This window comes from Xiphophorus hellerii, chromosome 20, assembly GCF_003331165.1.
Source record: "Xiphophorus hellerii strain 12219 chromosome 20, Xiphophorus_hellerii-4.1, whole genome shotgun sequence".
NCBI classification, from domain to species: Eukaryota; Metazoa; Chordata; class Actinopteri; order Cyprinodontiformes; family Poeciliidae; genus Xiphophorus; species Xiphophorus hellerii.
Window position 1 is genome coordinate 4,057,436 of NC_045691.1, and position 20,949 is coordinate 4,078,384.

At 43.9% G+C, this 20,949-nt stretch overlaps 2 protein-coding genes and 1 long non-coding RNA gene across 3 annotated transcripts; 1 reads left to right on the forward strand and 2 right to left on the reverse strand.

Moving 5' to 3' along the window:
• Nucleotides 1–654: 654 nt before the first annotated feature.
• ddx27 (DEAD (Asp-Glu-Ala-Asp) box polypeptide 27) lies at nucleotides 655–7,739 on the reverse strand. The gene is given in 23 exon segments (XM_032548647.1): nucleotides 655–1,654; nucleotides 1,730–1,789; nucleotides 1,921–2,017; nucleotides 2,104–2,143; nucleotides 2,145–2,198; nucleotides 2,200–2,226; nucleotides 2,301–2,392; nucleotides 2,519–2,609; nucleotides 2,900–3,006; nucleotides 3,085–3,262; nucleotides 3,350–3,431; nucleotides 4,043–4,196; nucleotides 4,279–4,415; nucleotides 5,275–5,379; nucleotides 5,459–5,609; nucleotides 5,686–5,859; nucleotides 6,035–6,140; nucleotides 6,216–6,302; nucleotides 6,372–6,427; nucleotides 6,524–6,665; nucleotides 6,753–6,812; nucleotides 6,890–7,039; nucleotides 7,530–7,739. Coding segments are annotated over 23 exon segments (2,253 nt in total). The 5' UTR covers nucleotides 7,614–7,739; the 3' UTR covers nucleotides 655–1,635.
• Nucleotides 7,740–11,049: 3,310 nt separating this feature from the next.
• On the forward strand, nucleotides 11,050–19,047 carry pltp (phospholipid transfer protein). Its single transcript, XM_032548631.1, is given in 17 exon segments — nucleotides 11,050–11,220; nucleotides 12,501–12,504; nucleotides 12,554–12,679; nucleotides 13,702–13,801; nucleotides 13,885–13,969; nucleotides 13,971–14,014; nucleotides 14,179–14,334; nucleotides 14,460–14,523; nucleotides 14,669–14,824; nucleotides 14,895–15,071; nucleotides 15,296–15,355; nucleotides 15,436–15,600; nucleotides 15,752–15,819; nucleotides 16,631–16,673; nucleotides 16,754–16,817; nucleotides 16,901–16,977; nucleotides 17,755–19,047. Coding segments are annotated over 17 exon segments (1,665 nt in total). The 5' UTR covers nucleotides 11,050–11,064; the 3' UTR covers nucleotides 17,875–19,047.
• Nucleotides 19,048–19,644: 597 nt separating this feature from the next.
• On the reverse strand, nucleotides 19,645–20,708 carry LOC116709927 (uncharacterized). The gene is made up of 2 exons (XR_004336998.1): nucleotides 20,517–20,708; nucleotides 19,645–19,786 (listed from the first exon to the last, which is right to left on the reverse strand). It is a non-coding gene; the product is annotated as an uncharacterized LOC116709927 (long non-coding RNA).
• Between the last annotated feature and the right edge of the window lie 241 nt (nucleotides 20,709–20,949).

The following is a 20,949-nucleotide window of genomic DNA, read 5'->3' on the forward strand; positions in this document are numbered from 1 at the left end:
ATGTTGACCCTCAGCGAATTCTCTCTACTGTCTGGTCATATTCTGGTGCCGGATTTCTGGGACGAATCCAGTTTGGTTCTCAGCACTTCTGTATCTGACCTTTGACCTCATGAAAATTTCCAGCAGGTCTCAGGGTTCAAAGGGCCTGTTAATAAAATCCATAAACTGTTCAAATAAACATGTCTGCATTCCTTCAACCTGATCAGTCCTCAGGATTTCATGATTGTTTTTGTGGAAATAATTAAGAACATTTGAAGAAATTTTGCAGTGACTTTGCTGCTCGCCATATCAACTATAAATTCACCAATGTATAAATGCAGTAGTAAAACATACTGCCCCCTGCAGGTGGGAATTGGCATCACTTTAACCCAAATTTTTTGACATCCACCACAATAATCTCAATAACGCATTACGTAGTGCCAAAAAATGAGGATCTGTTGGGTTTTACAAAATTAGAATAAAAAACTAGAGGGACTGATTGATGTGATTTGGCACACTGATAAAAACTGCTTTGATTCATATGATAAACTTATCTTGAAGGTTCTGTTTATGCGGCCCTCTGGCTGGATTTGGCCCCCAGGACCGTCAGTTTGGCACAAAATTATTTAAAACGTTAAAATGTGTTCAAATCTATTCCACAAAGAATGAAACCAATGACAGAAATATTCTTTTATAAAGAACCCGTTTGTTTCAACAGGTTGAAAAATATTTGGTTTCTGTCAGAAAACAACAAGAAAAGTATATTATACACACACAACAAATTGGCGTCAAAGTATTCAAACTTGGAAAGAGCCAGCTCAGGCACATGGAAGTGAAAAACAAAAAATAATCAACAAATGAGTTTGTTCCTTAGTAACAGATAGGAGAAAAAAAATAAGACAAACACTGAAAAGCAATCAGTAACTAAAAAAGGCAAATACATGAAAAAGAAATAACGGGATTTTCTAAGTTTGTTTATAAAATTTATGTCGAAACGTATCATGATGAGTGTCAAGAGACTTTTCTAAAAATTACGCAGTTATTCAAACTGTTAAATTAAAATGTCTGTTTTTTCATCAGATTTTTATATTTGATTGCTGAATTGGGAATTCATAATGTATGTGCAAAATATTAAAGACATTTTGGTGGTAAATATTCTTCCCAGAATAGATAAATCCCACTTACTGAAATGAGTTTTACATTTTCTTTGTAGTTTCCCCAAATGTACATTTTCTAATTCTGACGTTTTAGTTATATACACACCCAAATATTTATTTTTTATGAAACTAAACCTGAAACAAAACTAAAATAGAAGCATCTACATTTCATACATTTGTATTAAAAACAGGTAGTACTGTAAATGTGGTTCTGAAGAGCCAAACTCGTCTGAAGCTGCACATCCCGTCCACCAGATGGCAGCAGTAACTTTTCAGGAACCAGTCAGAACTCGGTTCTACCTCCAAACCAGAGATCCGACCTCAGAGGTCCAACAGAACCAGTGATGGTAATCCAGGTGTTTTAATGTTCGATGGGTCAAATCGGACCATCACAGCCAGGTCACATGACCAACCAAGGGCCACCACCACTTTCAGACAAACTTTATTTATAATTTGGTGCAGAACAACATAAAGACATGGAGATCTGGTTTCTCTGTCCTCACTTCTTCTTCCTGAACCTGTGGAATAAAACAGAACCTTTCTACCGGGTCGAACAGAACTATCACCAAAGCCAGCCCAGACGTGAGGCTTACCTGGAGCCGCCTGACCGCTTCCTGTCCAAGCCGAGGCGCTTCCTGTCTGCGAAGGATGGCCTGAAGGAGACAGACAGCAGGTCAAAAAAACAGACAGCCAACTGGTAACCAACAACCAGCAGACATCCAATACATGACCAGTAGATAACCAGTAGATAACCAATAGATAACCAGTAGATAACCAGTCTCACCCGGCTCTGTAGTTTTTCAGGGACTTCCTGCTGGTGTTGGTCAGTTCCTCATCAAACACCGACTTCCTGCCTCTGCTTGCTGCTTTCTGATTGGTTGCTGCAGACAGAAGCAGGTCAGTCTGCATCAGTTGGGTTCATGGTTCTGGAGGTTCTGGTCGGGTCTCAGTGTGTCGTGTCTCTGACCTTTCAGTGGCGGCTCGTCTTCAGGCATGGCTCTGGCTTTTCTTCGCCCGTCTCTCCCGCTTGGCGGCTCGCTCAGCGAACATCTGAGCCTTCAGGAATCTCGAACTGAGCGCGCTCCTCAGACTGGGACAGAGAGGACACACTGAGCACGCTCAGAGGCTCAGGTTGGTCTCTGATCGATCAGTGATTGATTTTACCGTCAGCTGTTTCTTCTTCCCGTCCTTCAGGAACTTCTCTCTCTTCTTCTTTCCTCTCAGAGCCAAATCGAACTCCTGCAGAGCCTTCGACACTGAAGGGACAGAAAAAGATCTGAGACACGGTTCTCTGCATCATGCAGAGTACTACACAGTACTACAGATAACGGTACTTTTAATACTACACTTAATACTACAGAGTACTACAGTCCTCCACTCACTGCGGCTCTGCTTGCGTTCCTGCTGCGTCTGAAACCAAACCCTCTGAGAGTCGCTGGAAGAGCCTTCTAGACGCTTCTGAGCCACACTCAGCTACACACACACACACACACACACACACACACACACATCATCAGCTATCATCAGCAGGTCATTGAGACGACCTGCTGGATGATAAATTGTCCCAGAAGTTATTGCGATAAACGATAATATTGCTGTTTTTACACCATTTTACAGTAATAGAAAATATAATAGAATGACAGTTATAATTAGTAGAAAGAGAAAAATGATAAATCACGCAAATGGAAACTATTCAGATTATCTTAATTTCAGGTTCTGATCCATTTCTGATTCGGGTTCTGATCCGGTCCGTCCAGCCCTACCTTCGCCTCAGACGCAGCCATCTCTCTCTCCTCTCTCTCCAGCTTCATCACTGCATCAACGTCTTTCTCCAGTTTGCTGATCAGATCTCTGAACTTCAGGATGACCTCTGGAGGGGAAACAAACCCGGTTTCAGTCTGGGTCTGACCCGGCTCGGCTGTGCAAACGGACCGCCCCTGGTGCTCACCCGTGGGCAGGACGCGGGCCTTCACGCTGTTCTTGGCCGACTTCACCACCTCCTTTAGCGTCTTCCTCTCCGACTCTCCGACCAGAGACACGGAGCGGCCGGAGCGGCCGGCGCGCGCCGTGCGGCCGACCCGGTGGACGTAGTGCTTGGTGGTGGACGGCATGGTGAAGTTGATCACCTGGGCAGCAGGTGGGAGCAGGTTCAGGATGCCGACCCGGTTCTGTTCCGGGTCCAATCACAAAACGACCTGAAGCAGAACTCTCACCGTTTTCACGCCATCGATGTCCAAACCTCGGGCCGCGACGTCGGTCGCCACCAAGATGTCGATTTGCTCGTCTTTGAACCTCCTGCAGAACCGAGACCAGAACATCTGAACATCCATTTTATAGTTTCTGAAGATTTAATTATTTTTAAAATCTGGATAGTTTTGGTTGACAAGCGTTTTACAGCTTCTATTTATTTGGACTTTGAATTCAGGTCAACGACAGAGAGTTGGGGCTGGGACACGATTTGAAAATGTCCTCAGAATAAAGTTGAAACAATACGAGAATAAAGCATTAATATTAGGAGAATGAAGTAATTAGTTTATAAGAACTCATGAAAAACAAAAAGCGGAAAGTCGAGCATCTGGTGAAGTTATGCTTTGGTTAATCCATCAAATTATTTTCAGCAGGTTTTTCTAGAGATTTGTCTAAAAGGAACAGATCTCAGATCTCAATGGCTCGAATCTTTTCTTATTAAAGCAGCTTTTTGTATTTTAAAATGTTCTCCTGGTAAAATTGTGTTTTTATTCTGCTAATAACTATATTCTCGTAATTAAATTAACTACTAAAGTTCTCATTTCTTGATACTCTGTCGTACAAAAGCATTGATTAAAATCAGAAATCGTAGCTGGAACCTGAAGATGTTGTTTTTAAGACAGATGGTGCAGCTGTAATCTGAACCCGGCAGAACCTACCTGAGGTTCTCCAGTCTCTGGTTCTGGCTCAGTTCTCCATGTAGCTCCCCGACCTTCAGGCCCAGCAGGCCCAGCAGGATGTGCAGCCGGTGGGCCTGCTTCCGGGTCTGGGTGAACACCATCACGTGGTCCTGGAAGGTCCGGGTCAACAGCGCTGGGCACAGAACATCCGGAGAGTCAGGATCCGGCCCGGAGGACAACAGAACCTCAGCAGAACCTGGCCCGCCCGGTCCTACCTGCCACCACAGCCTCCCGGTCTCCTTCCCGGTGCGGTCGGATTCGAACGAACTCCTGCCGGAGGAACGGCGCCACGTCCGTGTTGCTGTTCACAAAGATCCTGATTGGCTGCTTCAGCGACACCGCCTGCCAGGTCCTTTACCTGCAGGCAGAGAACCAGGTCACATGACCCACAGTACCGGGTCATGTGACTGCAGGATGGGGGGAACCCATTGACATACATTGCATCTTATTGTTTAAATCCCTCTTTTAGCTGCAGGGCTAAAAGCTGATTGTTCTCCTTCTCATTCCGTAGCGGCTAACAAAACCGCTAACTAAATGGAACCTGAATGTTGGGATTGTTGTCTGAGTCAAAACAAACAAAGGGAAAATAACGCAGAAAAGCCATTAACACTTGAGTTGTTCTTTTTTCTCACTCTGTGTGTCGGCTGCGTTACACGCAGACTTTGTTGCCATAGCAACTGACAATAACATCACTACTGTATCAGGATTCAACACCAAAAAACACGCAGACATTTTCCACACAAAGAAAAGAACATTCAGTCTGTTATAGTTTTATGCTTTCAGGCTTGAGGTTTACTTTATGATTATTAATAAGTGATCGCTGTGTTAGATTAGCTACTCCTGCTATTAGCTAATCTACCACAGCGACAGATTAACAATTGTTAGCGAATCTAATAGCTTTTTAGGTTAGCTACTAATCCAGCTAATGATCTACCAGCTAGCTAATGTACATTAGCTTGGTAGCTAATTTGAAAGGTTTCTTTAAACTGAACTGAAACACCAAATTCCACAGCACAGCTACATGCTATGATTGTCAAAGTCAAGCTAGCACTTCCTTCTCCCTCACCATTTTCTTTCATTAAAACTTTGTCCTGACTTTGTCATCTAGTGGTCGTAGCGTTGTCAAATAGCAGCAAAGCGCCTGACGGACTGGACGTCATGTGACTATCATGTGTCACATGTTGCTATGGTAACAGCTGCTGTCCTATGGCCGTACCTCCTCGCTCATGGTGGCTGAGAACAGCATGGTCTGCCGGTTGTAGGAGCATAGCCTGATGATCTCCTTCATCTGCTCCTCAAAGTACTCGTCCAGCATCCTGTCAGAATCACACGGAACCGGGCCATTAGCGGCTACGCCAGCGGTCCGGTTCCGTCGGCCGGTGTCGATGCCCCCACCTGTCGGCCTCGTCCAGGATCAGGATCTCGATGTGGCTCAGCTCAAAGCTCGGCGTGTTGTGAAGGTGGTCGATCAGTCGGCCCGGTGTGGCGATCAGAACATCTGGACCCGCCCTCAGAGCCGCCTCCTGTGACTTCAGGTCCAAACCGCCTGCAGACTGGCAACAGCAGCGGTCAGCCGGGACCAGAACTGGGCCGGAACAACCTGAACAGGGTCGTTTCCATACCAACAGCCAGGCAGGTGGTGATGGAGGTGAACTGGGCCAACTGGCGGGCCACCGAGTGGACCTGGATCCCCAGCTCTCTGGTCGGAACCAGAACCAGGACCCGGGTCACTTGGGATGTCCTGGGTTTGTAAACCAGGCGCTCCAACACCGGCAGCATGAAGGCGGCCGTCTTCCCTGAGGACAGGAACCGAAAGAGAGGTTGTGGTTGGTTCGGTTCCAGAGACCAGAACCAGGTTAAGGTTCTGTCAGAAAACCATCCATCCATCCATCCATCCATCCATCCATCCATCAGTGTTTAATGTGTCCTGTCGGGGTGAACAGAACCAGAGAACAGAACCGGTCCCAGTACCGGTTCCGGTGGCAGCGCAGGCACACAGGTCTCTGCCCAGCAGCCCCACAGGAACGCAGGCCTTCTGGATCGGTGTCGGCTCTCTGAAGCCCAGAGCTGTGACGGCCTGCAGGAACAGAACCACATAGCAGGTGAGACCAGAACCGGATCCAGAACCAGATCCGGGTCCACCGGGTCTCACCTTGAGGATGGGTCGGGACAGGTTCATCTCTTCGAACGTCAGCTGCTCGTTGTACTGAGACGCGTCTTCGGAAAACGTCTCTGGAGCCTGAGCACAGAGACCGACGTTACCATGGTAACACCTTCATCAGGACCCACCTCTGCTCCTCTTCCTCACCTCCTCCTCTGCATTCCTCTTCTTCCTCCCTCGCCGCTCTTTCTCTCTCAGAGTGTCTGACAGGAAACAGGAAGCAGATTAGAAAATCTGATGAGTTCAGACCCAGTCAGAACCAGAACCTTCCAGAACCTTCAGGAGGACAGCGGTCATACCTGATTTGGTCAGAACCTCTTCATCACTTGAGCCAAACTCCTCCTCTTCATCACCATCCTCCTCCTCTTCGTCTCCCTCAGCTGGCTCCTCCTCCTCCTCCTTCATCTCTGAGGAACCTTCAGAACTCTGAGACGGTTTCTCCTAAAGACAAAAGACTACGACTCAGTACAGGAAGTAGATCAAACAGGAAGTAAATGAAAACAGGAAGTGGATTCAGGACAGACTCACCTCAGCTTTCCTCTTCTTCCTGACCTTCTCTATTTTCTGGTCCAAGGTCGTCACAGTTCTCTGTGAACACAGAACCCAGTCAGAACATTTTGTAAAGCAGCAGGCTGCAGGTTCTGTTTGGTTCTGCTGGGTTCTACCTTCTTCTTGAGCTGCTTCAGGACGTCGCTCATGGCCCAGTCGTCATCCAGGCTCAGACTGTCTTTCTCTCCAAACTCAAAGCCACAGTTGAAGTCTGTCGACCTTTGACCTCCAAACTTCTTCTTACGGTTCAGGATGATGGGCTCCTCCTGCAGAACATCATCATCATCATAAGCTCCTGAAACAGATCTGGACCGGTCGGTTCTGATCCAGTGTGGCGGTTTCTGTTCATCATCATAATTTTAAACGGATCAGAATTTTTCACCGGACCAATCAGAACCTTTTAATCCAGACTCTGGGATTAAATGTGTTTTTAGTCCAACAGGCCTCATCAGATCCCGGATTATGGTTTATTACGGAACGTTTCCATAGCAACTGCTGCTCCTCCTGAACACATCGGAACCTCGAGGTCCAGTTTTTGGTTTTAACTGCACCAGAACCGAACCCTTCACATGCTTGGATCAGGATCGCGGTTCTGTTGGACTTTGTTCCAGAACATTCAGCTGGTCTCAGATCTGATGGTCGGATCCATTTAATCAGAACCAGACAGATCCGAACCTCAGAGAGTCCAGTTGACCCAGCAGCAGCTGCGGTGCAACAATCAGTTTCATGTTTGGTTCTGGTCCTGGGCTGGCTTACCTCCGGTTCCGATTCAGTTTCCGGTTCCTCTGGACTCAGATCCTCGTCCCGGATGGTTCCGATCAGACCCAGCTGCTCCAACATGATCCCGCAATTCCGGTCCGCTCCGACGTAAGCGGTTCTACCTGGTTCCGAGAGGTTCTGCCTCTCTTGCTCCTCTCAACACACTTACACGTGTTTACGGAAGCCGGAAGCTGAAGCGCGTATTTCCGGTTGGTGTCGCGATGTCTTTGCTTTCGCGCCCCCTGCTGCTGCGGAGCGGAGATGGTAGAACCAGGGCCGGTTCGAGCTGCATGGGGCCCAGTGAAGCGGTTCCCAACCCTTTAGATCAGGGGTGTCAAACTCATTTTCGTTTTGGGCCAAATCAAGATCATGAATGCACTTAAAGGGCCAGTTCTGCCAAATGTGTTAGAAAACTCTTAAAATAGTCAGTTAATTCTTAAAATTAAATCATGTTATTGAACATCTTTTCAGTCCGTCCAGGATTTTGATTCTTTTTGTGTGTGGGGTTTTTATTTGCAATAAAGTCAGAGCTGGAATTATTTACAATATTTGCGCTTATTTTTGACAGTAAATGCGACTTTTTATTACTCGCTGTATAGATCAGGGACTATAATCTGACATCCATTAAGGCTGAGGCAGCCGTTTAGGACAAGTAAGAAAGTTTTTGACACATTTTGAGAAAATTCTGCAATAAACTCCAAATTGTTAGCACAAAAAAGTGCAGGGATTTGTTGATTTTGTGTGAATTTCTACAGTAATTCTCAAGAAACTGGAGGGACTGATTGATATAATTTGGCAATAAACAGATAAAAACTGCATTGATTTGAGTGAAAACATAATATTTAAGCACACTTAGTGTTTAGTCTACAATCTAGAGGGCCACATAAAAAGCTATGGCGTGCCGGATTTGGCCCACAGGCCTTGAGTTTGACACGTGTACTTTAGATGGTCCACAAAAATTACATGATAAATTACATTTTACAAGCCAACAGGCTACAGTTAAAATTACACATGCTGAGGTGAATTAAACGGACTAAAATGTTTTAACAATTCTTCATATGTCAATAAAACAGATTCCTGTCTGTAAACTGTAAAATAATATTACATTTTATCCTTTCTAACTACTGATCTACCAACTGTAAAAAGTTAAAGACAACAGATGTACTTACAGCTGCAGTTTGTAACTTTTATAAAAACCTTTTTTTTTTTTACAATTGTTAAAATTGTCTCCATGTTGTGATAGTATAATATGAAACAAATATCTGTGAAAAGATTAATCTCCTTCCTGAGTTACTGTTGCCATCTGAAGAAATATCAAAAACAACCAATCAGCATCAGGAGGCGGGACCTAGTGCTGTCAATCATCCTCAAATATGCGCCAATTTTATGCTGATGGGCAGAAACTGACTTACCGACACATGAAAACTGTTTATCCACCTTCATCTTGTCATAAATCGGTTATATTGCAACAGAAAAACAAATGAACTCGTTTGTGGTTATTTTGTTGTTCAGACAGAAATCATTTAACCAGAATCATAAAACATAAACTATAGAATTTCACAGTTGAAATGTGATGCAGCGTCCAGTCAATAACAATAATCGCATTTCAATTTCATATTTTTATATGACTGTTTATATTTATAAAACATAATTAACACATTTAATGTCATTCATCTGTGTGGATGGAGAGAAACAAGAAGAGGATCAGGACAGGAAGCAACATGTTGCTCTGATATTAGTTTAAAGTTGAGAAAATCCTAAGTGATAAAACATATTTATTTTTAGGGTGAATCAGCAGAATCTGTAATTTGCTTGAAGCTGTTTGACCGAGTGGAGAGCAGAAGCCTGAGCCAGTCATCTGGAAACACTGTTACAGTCTGAGAGACGACGTGTATCCGTCTGGATTCACATTCTCACCTCAGGTCACAACGCCACATTTCCACATCACAAAGTTAATCAAGCCCTGGATGACGCTGCTGCATTTTATTACAACATTTTTATTCTGTTATTACACAAAGTTTTGGATAATATGTTTGCTTGAACCTTAGATTGAGAATCCATTTAACAGGAGATGTGGCTGAAAAATCAGAGCAACTTGTTTGTCATCTTAATAATTACACATTTTCAGTTCTGGTTCTGACCCAAACATTCAACAGCAGAATGTGAGTTAGGCAGCTGCTCTTGGGGGCCCCCACACCACCAGGGGGCCCCCAAGAGCACCAAGCTAGCATGATAAAAAAAATATTTATTTAAAATAACATTGAATAATACAAACTAATTGCTACTACACATGGAAAAATTATTTCCATTATTTTCATAGTTGTTACAGAAATAAGGGTTAATCTCTGAAACAGATATCAAACTTATTAACCTGTTTACTGTAAACTTGGTGTTCATTATTTTCAAATGGTTAAAATAATATGGCACAGCTAAGTACCTCTCTGCATTTATAAATCTAAATAATTTTTTTTAGTTTGCTGCTCCTGTAAGGTTAAAATCAGCAGCCATAATAGCGCCGGTCTAAGCTAATTACAAACAAGAACTCTGAAACTGATGAATCTTTAAAGGTGACGTTTCCTTTAACAGGTTAGGACCGGTCTATGATCTATACAAAACATGTTCATTACATTTTCTTCACAAAATCAATCAGATTTTATTCTGGTCAGCTCTGGAATATTAAGCTTCTTTCATAATGAGCTGTTTTAGGACCTCTGTCTCTTTAAACGCAAACCAGCTGCTGCTGGCCACGCCCCCCAATCATTGGTTACACTTGCACAAGACAATGGCTGCAAATAGAAGCAACTATACAACCAAACATCTTTGAAAAACATTAGTGGAACCTCCTGCACAACCAACAAGAATGCAGCTCTAAAGGGGTTGCTAGGAAACGGACTGGGATTCACTGCGGTTGCTAGGTAACAGGGCAGTACCTGCTGATTCGTGACGCTATGTCCACCGATATGCACATGATACTGTTATCTATATACATAGATCAAAAGTATAAGATTAAAAATCACATTGGTGAAAAAATTTAAATATCTGCATTTTGCTTGATTCACATTTATCATTTAAACCTCATAGTAAGAAGATAAAACGTTTAGCTTTGCACATTTTGGGAATACAAGATACTGTTTGTCTAACGTGGCTGCAAGAATATTCCTGAGCTATAATTTATTTCTCACATAACTTAATGTTGAACACCAGTTTCTCCAGTTCTCATGGAGCTGTAAGTTATTGCTTAGCAGCGCTTACATGTGGTTGATTAACAGCACCAAGACCCTCCTCCTGGCTCTGATTGGCTGTTTCTGACAGAGCGCTGCATTACTGCAGACGACAGAGGAGGAGATAGATTTTTTTTGTAAAACACGTTTTTTTATAAACGTTACATTCTGCAGCTTTGAGCTTGTTTGGTTTTCCAATTGAAGATCGAATGTTTGTAGATCTTCAGTGTGAAGTTCAAATAACCTGAATATTAAAAAAACTTTATTTTTCCTAAACGGAAAGCAGCAGCTTCAGCTGAGCTTCATCCAGGATGCAGAGGAGGAGGAAGAGCAGGGGGCGGAGTCAGTCCCTGGGGATAAAACTCTCCACAGAGAATCAGACGCTCAGAGTCAACCGAGCCGGCAGAGCAGAAACAACCAACCAGAAGGGACCAGAACCGACGGGTCACAACTCCTCCTCCTGCAGCCACGGTGAGTTTCTGCTCAGACATTCAGAGGAAAGTTCAGATGGAGCCAGAGACAGACTGACTACAGATTAACCACAGATTATCAGGAGTAACAGAGTAACGGGCTGCAGCCATGGGGAGGAGGAAGTGAGTGTTTCCCAGAACCGGCTCTGGTTCTTCTGGATCCAGCTGTTTCAGGTTTGATCCCGTGTTTTTAGCCTGACTCAGATGATCTGGGCCGACTCCAAACCGGCCCAGATCGGTTTGGGCCGATCTGGGCCGGTTTGATCCCAGACCTTGATCATCAACCTCCCAGACCTTGATGATCTGGGAGGTTGAGTTTGGTTTTGGATCAGGTCAAAGGTCAGAGCTCAGCATCAGTTTTCGGCAGACAGATGGACGTTTCAGAGCGTCTGCGGAGTTAACGACTGCGCCTGCGGTCTTGTGTCTGCAGCAGCTGTGAGCTGATTGGCTGTTCTGTAAACCGCTGTGATTAAACATCTGCTGCTGGGTTAACTGCGCCCTGGGTTTGGTCTGCAGGCCCTGTCTAGCTGAAAAGGTTAAAGTTCATTGGGTGAAATGTGTGTGTGTGCTGAACCCTGAGCTGTGACTCACAGGTATCTTGTTTTCCTCATCTGTTTATTTCTGACTGATCATTGATGGAGACGTGACAGAACCGCCGGGTCCGGTCAGCGGCCCGCCTGGCGGTCCCGCTGCATGAACAGAAAGCTGAAAACATCTCTCCATGTGACGCCATTTCAACAAGAGCTCAGCATGAACTGCAGTAACCCCAGTTTGTTTCACAACAGCCTGAAACCCCCGACTGTCCCCCGACCCGCTTCCTGTCTCCATCTGAGGACAGACGGGACAAAGGCCCCCTCCCCGCTTCAACGCCTCGCTCCGCAGAATAAACGCTTCCGTCGAGGTCCGACATGAGAACACCGTCTGATGAACAGAACCAGCAGATTGCAGCTTCTAACAAACATCTTTCTACAGCGCTGATGCCGCTGCACATTGAAAAAAGGAGAAAATTTACACCCCCAAAATATCTAATTTGAGATTAATCTCAGAAATATTCTAGAAAAAAACAAATTAATTTCTGAGCTCAGTCAGTCACACATTTGCTGGAAAAAACAAGAACATTTTGAGATATAAAAAAGTTTCCAGAAAAAATTGGAAATTTTGAGATTAATTTTCTAGAAACAAGAAAATTTCTAGAAAATTTCACTAATATCCAAGTTTTTTTTCTGGAAAATTTCTGAGATTAATCTCAAAAGTTCTGCATTTTTTGGAGGAAATTTGCTACTCTTCAGAACCAGAACCAGAACCGGGCCCATGTCGTCTGTTTCCTTGCAGCTCCAGGTCAGGATGACTTCCCTCCTCTTGCCACTCCTCCTCCTGTCGCCGGTGGGCTCCATCATGGCGGCTCCAGAACCAGCCGGCTGTAAGATCCGGATCACCGATAAAGGCCTGGAGCTGTGTGAGTAACCGGACCTGCGAACCGGGCGTCCGGCTGCAGAACAGAACCAGCTCAGAGCTGATGGTTTCTTTATGGCTCCTGTTTGAACTGCCTTGTTGATAATTATCCCAATAATTATTGCAAGAAACGATAATATTTCCCAGTAATAAATAGCAAAACGTTTGCTCTCTGAAAGACCAACAAACTTTAACTCCACTGGAACTGGAAGATATTTTAAATATCCAAAATAAAAATCGACAACCAAAACCAGAAAAAAATAATTATGAGGTCTCAGTAAACAAAATGTATCTTTAAAAAATAAATTAATAAAAATGGAAATTATTGGGCTCATTTTAATTTATCTTGTGATTAATTGACTCACTGATTATTCACTGATTAAATGTGAGTTCAGTGAAGGTGGATGAATATGAATTTATTACAACGTGATGTAAAAGGATGCAACTAAAACATACACTGCAAAAACACAAAACTGTAGTTTCTGGTCCAAATATCTGAGTTCACTTAAAATCAAACAAAACCAATTCATAAGTAACTTTTCAGTAAGATATAGAAGTTTGTTTTAAGTCAGTATTAATAATATTAATATTAATAAAAAGAACAAGTTCTTCTGGGAGATTATTTTCACTTGTAACATGGAAATATTTAGTTAGAAGTGAAATAATCTGCCAGTGGAACTCGTATCAAAAATAAGGAATTATTGTTCCTTATTTTATTATTAGTTTGTGTCAATGTGTAATAATGTGTGTGTGTGTGTGTGTCTGTTTGTTTGTAATACCTTGTGGGGACCATTTTACTGACACATACTACACTGTGGGGACCCGCTGCTCCTTGTGGGACCCCTGACCCAAAACGCTGTTTATGGGTCAGGGGTCAGATTTAGGACTAAGGTGTGAATTGAGTTTGGGTTAGGATAAGGTTTAGGTTTAGGCTGTAGAAATGAATGGGAGTCAATGGAAAGACAAAGACAGCCACGTAAACGTGTGTGTGTGTGTGTGTGTGTGTTCATTTTGCAGTCTTCCCAGTAAAGCTTGAGACTCAGAGGTTTGTGGAAGAGGAGCTCAGTAACATCAGCATGCCGGAGATGAAGGGGACCGAGGGCCGGTTCCAGTACACCATCACAGAGTGAGTTCTGCTGCCGGTTCTGTCCTGGCCGGACCGAGGCTGCTGGACATGATCCGATTCATTATGTCTTCCTCTCTGCTCAGCGTGAAGATCACAGAACTGAACCTGAGCCATGCGGACCTGCGGTTCCTCCCAGACGTCGGTCTGCTGTTCGACGTTCAGAACTCAGTCCATCGCGCTGAGCTTCCAGCGCCGGATCCTCTACTGGTTCTTGTGAGTTGATGCTTCTTACTCTAGTGATCAAATTCATTTCTGATGTTAAATCCAACAGTTTGGGCTCTAACTCAACTGATTTTGTCAGTTACATTGAACTTTGTTTTTTTAAGTTTAAATGGTTGGGAAACAGTGAAAACATGGCTGCCTGCTTGTTTTTCCAGCTACGACACGGGGAACATCAACGCGTCGGCCGACGGCGTCAACATCAACACGGCCGTGAACCTGATCCGAGACGACGTAGGGCGGCTGAAGATCAACAACATCAGCTGTGACGCCAAGATCAAGAAAATGAGAGCGGAGTTCAGCGGGACGCTTGGGTACAACCCAATCAGAGAACGGCATAGCCAACTCCAGAACCAGAACCGATCAGCCAATCACTGATCAATAACAGGAAGTAGCTGCCAGGCTGGCACATGACCTAACCAGGAACTTCTGTTTTCAGGAAAATTTATGACTTCCTGGCCCGATTTCTGACCACCGGGATGCGATTCTTCCTCAACCAACAGGTGGGTCCACTCTCTGATCCGGTCCCAGTTCTGATCACAGCCAGAACCGGATCCTGGCTTGGGTTTTGTTGGGTGTTCAGTAACAGGATCTGGCTCTGGCCCGGACCTGGTCTTCTGGTTCTGAACTTGTGCGTTTTCGCCGCAGATCTGCCCGGCGCTGAACCACGCTGCTCTGGTTCACGTGAACGCCATGTTGGAGACGATCCCGGTGCGGAGCGAAGTGGATCACTACATCGGGATCGACTACTCTCTGATCAGCGATCCCGTGGTGACGTCGCGGAGCCTCGACATGAACTTCAGGGTAGGACCTCGTCGCCATGTTGTGACAGAACTAGGTCAGAGCTGGTACCAACACTGCGTCCATTCTGCAGGGGATGTTCTTTGACCTGTCCAACCAGAACCAGCCGCTGGTGAACTACGCGGTGGAGCCGGTCATCAGGGAGTACGACCGCATGGTCTACCTCGCTCTGTCTGAGTTCTTCTTCGACAGCGGGATGTTCGCCTACTACTCTGCTGGGATCTTCCAAATGCACATCGTCAACGAGAAGGTGAACCAGAACAGACAGGACACTGGACCCCACTCACACAGAACCTCAAGACGGCACTAAGATTCAGAGATAGAAATTAAAGTTCTTTAAGACCCGAACAGATTCAAATCTGAAATTCATTTTAGGTCCAGTTTTTTCTTTAACTCAATCAATCAACCAACCTGCCAATCAATCAGTCAGCAATCAAAGATACCCAGACTGAACTTCTGCCTTTTTTCCTTCAGATGCCCAAAGATCTGGAGATGTTGCTGAGGACGACGTATTTCGGAACCATCATGATGATGGTCAGCAGAATCAGAACTCAATCAGAACCGGTCTTTGTAGTCCTCAGTAGTTCCTGATGTTCTTGATGTTGTTCCGTCAGAACCCAGCTCTGGTGGATGCACCACTGTCCCTGCAGCTTGCTGTCAACTCGCCCCCAAAAACCTCCATCAAAACGTCCGGGGCCACCGTTGTCATGACAGCCATCGTCAAGGTGATGGTTCTGCCCCCAGGCCAATCTCCGGTCCAGCTCAGCAGTATGACCATGGTACTAAACACACACAACTACATTCGGTCTGATATTGTTGGATCCCTCAGTCTGACTGGTTGCAGCCCAGTAGAACTCCCAGTTTACTGGACCGGGCTGAACAACAATTTAAATGTACTAATTCAAAGACAACTATTTTCTCTTTCTGCAGGAAGCTAAGTTTAATGCAAAAGTTTCCATGAGAGGAAAACGTCTGGCTGTGCATGCTGATCTACGCAGGTAAAGGTTTCACTTTCCCTTAAACACAATCCTAGTTCTAGACTTAAACCACAAACCCTTCCTGGTTCTGGACTAAAACTGAAGTCACATCTGGTTCAACACTTAGGCTGTTTCCCCCAATAATCCTGGAAAACTCAGTTCAAAAAGTTTTTAAAGTGAGAGAATAAACATTGATTTGAAGCAGCAGTGTTTCTATTGGTCGACCTGGTTCTACTGAAACCAGAACTCCATCTCTAGCTGTTGTGGTTCTCTGAGTCAAACCAACCTGTTCCTCTCCTGGCCTGTGGGGGCGCTGCGCCAAGAAACACTGAAGGAAACGACACAACAACCTCTGAAGACACTGAGAGCAACTTCCTTCTTCACCAGATGGAAACAAGATGGAGGCGTCAGATTTTAGCGGCTGGAGGATTTCTGTTTAGTCTTTGGCTAAAGACCAGGAGGCCATTTCTGCTGCTAGTACTAGGCTAGCACTGTTAGCTTTGGTTACCCAGAATGCCCTGCGCTGTAGTCCACTTCCTGCTTTTGGAGCGGTCTCTGGTCCGCTTGGCGTTCACATTCAAACTGAACCAGAGTTCACTTCAACTGAACCCAGACCGGAGGACCAAAGGTCAGAGGTCGATTAGCGTTCACAACTCACCAACCAAACCGGACTTTGACTAGACAGACGGTCCGGAGTCTGGTTAAAGTGGACTGAACAGGCTTGGTGTGAATGATGCAGCCTTAATTCTGAAACCAGATCTTGGTCTAAAGTCAAATTTTGCTCCAACTCTTCGTTTCTGGATTCATCAGAGACGTCTTTGTTGTCTTCCAGGTTTAAGATCTTTTCCAACCAATCAGCTCTGGAGTCTCTGGCTGTAAGTGTGTCTTTACTTCCTGGTGTCAATGCCTCCTGATGGACCCACAGAACCGGTTCTGACCGTCTGTCTGTCTGCAGCTGATTCCTCTGCAGGCTCCTCTGAAGACCATGCTGCAGATGTCCGTGGTTCCTCTCATCAACAGTAAGGACCTGCTTCTTCTCTGCAACCAGAACTTCTGAGTTCCAGCGATGCTCTGAGTGGTTTTGTTCTGGTTCTGAGTCTAGACTGGACCAAGAGGGGAGTCCGGATCCCACTGGCTGATGGGATGGATTTCATCGAGGAGGTGGTGGAGTATCACAATGTGTGTTCACCTCTGATGTTTGCAGAGTTTTACATCCGTTTGTGTTTATGCTTTACAAACATCCAGCTTCTCTGGAATTGATGAATCTTTAAAGGTGACGTTTCCTTTAACAGGTTAGGACCGGTCTATGATCTATACAAAACATGTTCATTACATTTTTCTCACAAAATCAATCAGACTGTATTCTGGTCAGCTCTGGATATTAAGCTTCTTTCATAATGAGCTGTTTTAGGGCCTCTGTCTCTTTAAACGCAAATCAGCTGCTGCTGGCCACGCCCCCCAACTCATTGGTTACACTTGCACAAGACAATGGCTGCAAATAGAAGCAATTATACAACCAAACATCTTTGAAAAACATTAGTGGAGCCTCCTGCACAACCAACGAGAATGCAACTATAAAGGGGTTGCTAGGTTACGGACTGGGATTCATTGCAATTGCTAGGAAACGGACTGGGATTCACTGCGGTTGCTAGGGTAACAGGTACCTGCTGATTCGTGACGCTATTTTTAGGAGGATTTTGAAACGGCTCATTTTCCAGACCCTAAAAAAACGTATTACCAAAAACACCTTTTTAATCGCTTGGGCTGTTTTAAGAAGCAGACGAGACTCAAATGGAAGCATAAAAATGTGCAAAATGTGAATTTTGAATAACAGGTTCCCTTTAATAATGGTATGGGGACGCAATGTGCTGCTGGTCTCCTGACCAGCAAAGCTGCGTAACAAACTACATCAGAGCTGACTGCAGCAACCAATCACCAGGCTGTGTTGCTCCGCAGGGTTTCATCGTGATCGGAGCCAACCTTCACTTCAGCAAAGGCCTGAGGGAAATGATGGCAGGAAGCAGCGACATCCAGCCCACCGCCAGCACCAGCAACACCACCAGCACCGCTGTCTAAGCAGAACTGGACCTGGCAGCCAGAACATTATGACCGCCTGCTCACCGTTTTACTCCCGAAACACCTCCGGGCCGCCACTAGAGGGCACCACAGAGCCGAGGGTAGTTAAGCATTGGTACTGGTTCTGCTGGTTCTGTGTAAGAATGTGAGGGAGCATGATTAGCTCTGTTAGTGTGTGTGTGTGTGTGTGTGTGTTGAACCACCAGAGGAGGTTCAACACAGACTGGACTGTGGAACCAAACCTTAGAAGCAGAGACGTCCAATCTGAGGGACTGAAACTGTTGGTGGTCATAATCTTCTGCTGATCTGATATAAATAGATGATGTAAATATCGACAGACTGAGGAAAGTGTGTCGCAGCAGCTGCAGATTCAACAAGATTTACTGATACAAACATAAAAACCTGCTTTCTGACATTTTCCAGTTAAATCATTTTATTTATGTGCCGACCAGAACTTCCTTTTAATCTCACAGCATGACTGAAGGGAGCTGAACTGCAGGCGGACTAAAGACTTCTTAACATCTAACTGAACATCTGAAAGGTTTCCAAACTGTCCCTTATAAATAAAACCCCTTTAATAAAACCTCAGAGCTGTACTCAGAAGGTTGACTTGATGATGTCATAGTTCACCAATCTCAGAGTTTCTGTTTAAGGCTTCACAGAAGTCTTGAAGCTCAATTCCAGTTTTTATGCTGAATTCCGATATTTTTTGTTGTGGTTTTTCATGATACTAAAGGCTCTAAGTAAAAATTAGTTAAATTACTAAATTTAGACCAGCGGCCATTTTAGTTTCTCGGTCAGCCTGTGTTTTGGGGGGAAAGGTCTGTGATCTGAACAGCTCATGTTGTTTGTGATCGGCTGATTTAGGTTATTAATGTTTACAATTTAATGCCCACCAACCGCAAATAAACTCAAGATGCAGAACCGTTTAAAATGACACAGTGATTCAGAGGAGATCTTGATCTTTTTCGAATCAATATTTAATTGGTGAAAAAACTAGAAAGCATTGATGAATCAATATTTTTGCCAACTACAATCAAGCAGGAACTTGGCAAGTTAGGACCCAGATAGCTTAGCGCTAGTGAGTGCTAGCCAGCAAACTACCCGGATCCAGGAAACTATGGAGTTAAATTTGTTTCACAATTATTCAATCAAAAAAAAAAAATTTTCAAAAAAAATTATCTCAATTAAATTGTAAGAATTATTATTTTTTTAAACAAAAATAAAGAAGCTGACTTGGAGAAATATAGTTAGCCAAATACACCTGGCCCTTAAAAGCAACACTTCCTTCCCTACCTGGCCGTCTCTGACCCAAAACCTGCTGGTCTCTCCATCCTCATGTTCTGATCCTCCGTAGCTGGAGGAATCGCTCTGTTCAGTAAAACCACAAGCCCTGTCCTGCTTCAGCTGCACTCTGCTGGTCAGACTAGGATGGGGAATTAGGAGAACAGCCAATTTAATTTTATAACATACCACAGCAAAGGGCATATTACATCTAATTCTAAATAAAACTAAGTACAAGACACACACACACACACCAAATAATAAAAAAGACAGAATTATGTGAATATCCTGCTTCGGCCTGTGATCTACCAGCTTGGTTTTTAATTTTGCATCTGGATGGAAATATATATTTAAGAGTTACATTGCCTCCCTCATCCACAACACTGATTATGTGCTTGGTAAATAAATAATCTGTACGGTCACTTAACGTGTGGTGCATATTAACGTGGGCCTAATAACATTGGTGCAGCGATCCGCTGTGTTTTCCCACTTTAGCTTCAATGCTAGTTAATACACACACACGGAGGATTACACAACAGTTTTTAACATATTTCCTCCAGATACATTTGGAGGAAGAGGTGCGCTGGTTAACGAATTCAACATAAAGACAGGCGAATATTACACAAGCCTAGTTTATGCACTTTACTTAGTGCTAACATTAGCTAGCACGATATGCTACCGGGGATCACGGCAGACAAAATATGACTGTCGTCATAAAATGTGTAAGATTTCTTCTTTGAAACAAGGTGGACACTTTAGTAGCTGCTAAACGGTGTAATTTTGTGAAGACTACTTACCATTCACATTCTGTGTCCGTCACCGAAGCTCTGCAGTTCGGGACACAGTTCTGAGATCTCAGGGAGTCAGACTCATCCGCTTTACTCAGCGCTAACCAATAGGAACACGTCTTACATTCGCTCGTCATCCGCTTTAGTCAGCGCTAACCAATAGGAACACGTCTTACATCGCTGATCTTTAGGCCCAGACCAGGATGTTCATGTGAGAAGCGCAAGAAAAAACGTTGAGTGCAAACAAAGAAAGGAGCATTTAAAAAAACTTAGACTCAACCAAAATCTTAGGCTGTCAAGAAAAAAATTCTGATATTCAAAAATAAAAGTTTCAAACAAAATGAGTGATTTCAATTTAAAAAAAAAGCTTTTTAAACAATTTTTTTTGTTTTAAAAAATAATTCTTATAATTTATTTGAGATAATTTTTTTGTTTGAAGCATTTTCTTTTTGAAAATCCAAAAGTTTTGATCACAACTCTATTTGTTTTGTTTGACGTGATTTTTTTTTTTTTTACTGAATAATTGTTTTTGAAACAACTTTAACTCCATAGAAAACCCTACCTTTGAACCTACGCTGCCTTCTGTCCGCTCGCTTCCAGGCATCCGCCTTCATCCATCGCTTAAGTTTGTCCACTCTGAGCTTCTGTATCGGACAATGTTGAAACGAAGCTCCGGGGATTCCTCATCTTCCGTCACATCAGACTTCTGAAGAAATACTGTCATTTTATTTTATTTTATGTTCCCCTGGAAAATGTTCTGATATGTACACAGTTATGTATTGTTGTTATTTACTGTAACAAATAAGGTTAAAATAAAAACGTCTGAAGAAGTGGACGTCACACGGGAGCGGATTATTTTACGGAATTAAAGGATTGATTTAAAGTTCAGCAGCAGGAGCTGACAGCACAACACAAAATCTACAGGAACTGAGAAGGTTATAGGTTACAGGACCTGCTTTCCTGAAACTCACTTTGAATTATTCTAAAAAAAGACACTTCACCA